The following is a 5,763-nucleotide window of genomic DNA, read 5'->3' on the forward strand; positions in this document are numbered from 1 at the left end:
AAGTACCGATTCTTGAATTTCAATGACAGCAAACAACATTTTAGAAACTTGTTTCTTAGGTGACTCTATTACAAATCATAGGATCGTGTACTTTTAAAATATTGAATTTTAAAGGTTTTTTTGAAGATATTACCAAGTCGTGTTTTCCAGAACGGATGAGTTGGTCGTGCTAAAAGAAATTTACCTTCTTTTGGCCCCAGCTCGTCCAAAGTACTAAATAAATGACGTCACCACCCATTTCCGTGTCACTTGGTCTCAAAATCATTGCCACGATGCAATAGCTTCAACAGTCTTATTAACCGCATTGACGTCGGCATGCACTGACGTGGTGCCATAAGAAAAAAAAAGTTAACAAATAAGATATGATATTTCGGAAATTTCAAAGGAAAAGGAACATGTCTGTTTTTCTGTTAGCAGGGGCAGATCTAGGAATTTTTTCTAGTTAGGCATAATTTGATAGATTTTTTGGCAAAGTAATGTTAAGGGTTGTGGTGTTCTACGAGGTAAATTGGGCGTTTTGTGTTTTTGCTGTAAAAGGAGCTAAAATTTTTTCCAAATGCGAGGTTTTTAGTTACTAAAAATCCTTCCTAGATTAGAAACGAAAGTTTTTTTAATAGCCAAATAAATAACAGTCCCTGTATTTTTAACACTTTATCCTTGTTAAAACATGCGGATGGAAAATGCGTCCGCTTAGCAAGTTAGATTGGAAACAGGGATAGCGTCTCCATAGTTTCTTTAAATGACATACTGGTATAAAGTATCATCCTCTAACCATCTTTTTACTTTACGCACATAGTACGAGTACAAGTAATAATTTGGGAAGTTGCTTTATTTCAAAATATACAATAAGTCTAATAACTAACAATACGACAATAGGTAGTTCAACAGTAGTGGAAAGCAGCATATAAAAGTATGAAAGCTTTTCAGTTACACTTACAGTGTAAGATAGCAACAAAAAATAAACGTCTAGAAAGAGCATATAGTAATCACCTCTTTATGAAGATAATAGACTTTAGCACTAGGGTTACTGCTGTAGTTTTGCACCAATTTCAATTAAGCATTAATTTTAATGTTATAAAATCTCCACAAGAGTAAGGCAGTTTATTAAGCCAGAAAAGAGTTAGAAATCAGAAAAATAACATCACAACTTTTAACAAGTCTGTATAATATTCACACTCACATTTCCCTGTCAACTATGTTTAAAAAATATTTTAATACTGTAAAATCTTTAAGAAAGTTTTAGTAACTATATGGCAATTCTGAAGATTCTCATAAAAAAAGCAAAAAAATATACAAATCCTAATCATAATAAGTAATCATGACATTTTCATTAGTTTACAGTCTGCAACAGAGCGTTCTTTAACATCCAATTCTTTTTTCGATCTGTATTGTTTTACGTGAAAATCATTTTTATCAATACAACTTTGTGGAATATATAAATCATTGTTAACAGTTTCCAATATTATAAGGATTCACAACGAATCTTCTGTGTTATTTGCTGGATGGTGATTTTCACTGTTAGAATAGTATTCATCATAGGTACCAGGGTAACATCAAAATATCTTATCCTAAAACAAAATTATATACGTTGTATTGCCCAACAAGAGAATAAGAAATATTATACAATAAACTTGGACTATTCTTAGATTAGGTACTGCTTCATTCTTTTGTTTTTAGCAATTTTATTACAATTAAAAGTAGCATGGAAAAGTTAAAGATCACCTCGTGTTCTTAAAAGTTGTATATAAAATGCATTGTTTAAAAGTTCCACCAAAGCTAAAGTTCTTAGGGACAATCTAAATAAAAAAGTATAGGCTAAACGTATAAATTTGGCAGTCAGGACGAGGTAGAATCCTTTGACGTTCAAGTATAACTTATACTGTAAATATCGATTTCTTAGAGAACAGAAAGTATTTTGAACTTGTAGTGTCTACCTGCTTAACAGGTACACATGGCGGAGTGCTTATGATTTTAAGGCCTGACAACATTCAAACATTACCTGTTTTGATTTTGATGTTTAGGGGAGGTAAAGGGAATCTACAGATCCATTAACATTTAGCTTAGACTTTTGCATTTATGAAAGAGCTGTCCCTTAGCTATCTTACAAGAATGTTTCCTCTCTCAAGCAGATATAAAGATATACAGTTGAATCAACAGCTACACGAAGCCTGTGACCTTAACACGTTAAACAAAAAAACTAACAAAATTCCAACTAATACATATACAGGTAGCTAGAAAAACTCTCGGCCAAATTTGACATACACCTCAAAACATCTTTTGACCGCCAAGACAGTGTTTACATAAATTGCCTCATTTATCTCGTTTTGCATTGGGTTTTTATAAACAAACAATGCATTTGACCGAGGTCAAGTTAAAACCTTTTGTTTGGATAAGAAGAACATTTAAATCACACGATTTGTAAAAACATCTGGTGGTTTACCATTTTTCAGAATAGTTCTTGACACAAAAGTGCCTAAAATCCATGAGCAGCAAAAACTAAAATATTTCAAGTATTACTTACTTTTAAGCATTAAATGTATTGCCTCTTGCAGAGGTAGGATGAAGGTTTGGTTTAGCACAACAACATGTCGCCCGTAGCCAAAATACCTTTCTCCAGCATTTCCAATCCTTCCAATATCTGAAAGGGTTTCCAAATCAAAACTTCTTTATTAAACCTAGGTAGCATACAATTGCTTTGATGTTCTAGCCATTTGAAGTGTTCCCTGCAATTGGACCTGAACCAGGTAAACCATGTTGAAAAAGAAACATCCCCTTGTCGATGTAACCATACCCGTGGTCGTTTTAGGCGTTTTAAGTTAAAACCCTCGGACGCTTTACCCATTTTTTCTTCCCATTCCAGAGTTTCATTCATTGGAACTTGAAAACCCGCGGACGTTTTACGCATTTTTTTCCATGTGTGATTTTTATTCATTTGGACCTTTAAAACCCACGGTCGTTTTAGGCAAATCGACATTTTACCTAAGATCGCCCCAGGTTTGCGTATTTGAGTAAAATATCAAAAATCGATAAAACGCCGTCAAAATCAGAGGATGCCAAAAATAATTTATAAAAATGTTATTTACTTTTTTTATAGATTATTCTATCTATAGAAATTTTTAGTTTACAAAATTAGACTTAGACAAATGCCTAGGTTGCCTAACCCTAGATTGGTTAGATACACATGGAACTGGAGTATTTATAGGCCATTTTTTGCATGGAAAAAAATAATAATAGGAATGATAAAGAAAGCTGGGCCGCGCCAATGTTTTTTTTTACCATTATGTAACCACAACCTTCAGCTGATCTTTTGAATACGATTTAATACTTCAGAAATTCATTTCTAGATGACGTTTAGACTGTATATGTTGTGGTTTTCTTTTCTCTTTCGTTTCCGAGAAGAGATGAAAAGTCGTATTTAGATTAGTAAAGCAAAAGTGCAATGCATCTTTCCCAATTGCATGTTTTTTAAAGTTTGAAAATTTTGATTTCTTGACTTTAGGATATTCAGCATCATGGAAGTGGTGCGTGTATAAATTTTCAACTGAATCCAACATGTAAAAATTCTGTTTTGGTGGTATTAATATTACGGTTAAAGTCTTCTTAATTATCGACTTGTACTAATAAGCTTCTTTTGCAAGCACAGATCAATTAGTACAAAATAAAAAACCTGTAGTAACAGGTTGTTTGTTTGCTTGCTGTATGAATCTCAAAATTCAACATTTAATCAAATTTCAGGTGAGGATTTCAAAAATCATATACAATATGTTTAAAAAAGTTGATGTTGTTGCCAATTTACAGTTTTGACGTGACTGATCTGATCATAGAGCGAATTGTTTTTACCAGTTGTTCTCGTTGGCGTTTTATGTTAGTACTTCTTGATAAGAGAATAAGTGAATTTAAAAGCGAATTCAAATAAACAAAATAAATTGGTATTCGATCAAAATAAAAATCGTGAACGCCAGAAGTGAAGTGTATGAGCTTGAATTGCCTCATGGTGTATGTGACTGTATGTGGAACATAACAGCCAACTAAACACACAAAAAGCAACCGTATGCTCTTAGTTACACGGCCACCATGGTCGCTAACTGAATGTCTGTGATTTCCCAAAGCTCTAAATTTCTTCTTGATGTGATACAAAAGATAAAGTTGCAATGATCCAGCAGTCGAGGACAAAACAAATTCTATTACAGTTTGCATAGTATACCAAATAGGAATTTCTTTAAGTCGATCGCAGTCGATGTCTCGGTTTAGTAGGCCATAACCCAAGCTCATTTTGTAAAGAGAAAGGGAAAGTGCAGTAAGAAATGCCAGTACGATAAGATTATTAAAGAAAACCTTCCCAAATCGTTCATGCAACCTTTGGTGTGTTACAACAACACATCTTTCAGCTGATATAATAATTGTCATGCCCCAAGAAAAAGCAAGGGGTCCTATGTCGAAGAAAGCCATTGTTCTTATCATTTCCTTCTTTATAAGAAACTGATTCATAAAAGAATCTGAAGACTTAAGTGGAAGTGTCACTAAACCAACCAGTAGATCTGATACACCTAAAATGATGAACATGATGTTGGTTCTGCTCCGTTTTTGGTTTGCCAATGAACATAATAGCAATATGTTTGCAAATATTATGGCTACTGCAAGGGTTGCGAGCATTGCTCCATAAATATTAAAATGTACTGTTGATAATGAAAAAACGTCAATTGATTTTGACAGTGCGCCGGTTTCATTTAAACACATCTCTTTGAAATTTTGATATTATTTTCTACTTCTGAGTTTTTAAAGTAAAGATTTTTCAAAATTTCCTGCGTTGAAACTATATATATGATGTCTTAAAATAGGCTATCATTTCTTATTTACAATTTCAATTGAATTTATTTTTCGTTCTTTTCTCCTATGATACTATCATTTTTTTACACCTGCTATTAACAATGCAAAAAAAAAATGTTTTCTTTTTAATTTTTAGTATTAACGAGTAAGCCCTATTGTTCGTAACAACTGATCCATACACGTAATGCAAGTTCAAAATCTTTGACTGACACCGTTTATTAATCAATTATCCGGTTTCTAGATGCTGGAAAATTTATTCTTAAAATAGCTCAGATGTTTATCAATTCTTAATAATACTCTCAGGTAGCAGATAATACTATTTCTACTCTACAAAATTATTTTACCCACTTTAACTTTGAAATCTAAAAAAAACATTTTAAAGTTTAAAATGTGCCCAAGTTACCTTAAAATTGACAAAGGGGAATTAAATTTTTCTAAAAAATGACAGAATTTAATTACCTAGTGCAGTGAGTGAGTTAAAATGACTGTTTCCTGTAGCAGCACAAACAAAAAACAAAGGCAGCCAATCATTTTCTCCGTGGTGTTCGAAAAACATACGAAAAGCAGAAACAAGTTCAAACTAGTTTAGTTAACCAGGAGAAACGAATATTTTCGTAAGCTGTCAAACTATAGCTGCATTTTAATTTCATTTTGTTGTGTATTTTCATTTCATAGCTTTCCAATAGGTAAAGAACATACAACGCTTTACTATTCCATTTAGATACAAAAGCACCAATGAAAACTAGAAAGTACCCTAATTTTAGGGAAAAAATATTCTCTTTAGTTTTCAAGTGCAAAGTTATAATAAGCCTAGTTAAATTTAATAGTCGTTAAAGGTTATCGAGTTATAGGTTATTTTTTATAAGTTTTATAAAGCTTTATAAGGGTTAGCTAGCTTCTTAAATTCATAACATCTAGTTTTAGCTAGCTGGCAGC

The 5,763-nt window shown here is 32.5% G+C and overlaps 1 protein-coding gene across 2 annotated transcripts; it reads right to left on the minus strand.

Moving 5' to 3' along the window:
• Positions 1–299: 299 nt before the first annotated feature.
• On the minus strand, positions 300–4,811 carry LOC130629199 (histamine H2 receptor-like). 2 transcript variants are annotated; one of them, XM_057442332.1, is made up of 3 exons: positions 2,522–4,811; positions 1,723–1,796; positions 302–1,568 (listed from the first exon to the last, which is right to left on the minus strand). In XM_057442332.1, exon 1 carries the CDS (start codon positions 4,735–4,737, stop codon positions 3,793–3,795), a length of 945 nt encoding a protein of 314 aa, XP_057298315.1. In that variant the 5' UTR covers positions 4,738–4,811; the 3' UTR covers positions 302–1,568; positions 1,723–1,796; positions 2,522–3,792. The 2 variants fall into 2 exon arrangements, with proteins under 2 accessions (XP_057298314.1, XP_057298315.1); XM_057442331.1 differs by having other exon boundaries at positions 300–1,568; positions 1,723–4,811.
• Positions 4,812–5,763: the final 952 nt, after the last annotated feature.

Source organism: Hydractinia symbiolongicarpus, chromosome 15, assembly GCF_029227915.1.
Source record: "Hydractinia symbiolongicarpus strain clone_291-10 chromosome 15, HSymV2.1, whole genome shotgun sequence".
Taxonomy (NCBI): domain Eukaryota; kingdom Metazoa; phylum Cnidaria; class Hydrozoa; order Anthoathecata; family Hydractiniidae; genus Hydractinia; species Hydractinia symbiolongicarpus.

Bases quoted from the DNA above. Each gene is read 5' to 3' on its own strand.
- LOC130629199 (XM_057442331.1), bottom strand. From the start codon at position 4,737: ATGTGTTTAAATGAAACCGGCGCACTGTCAAAATCAATTGACGTTTTT.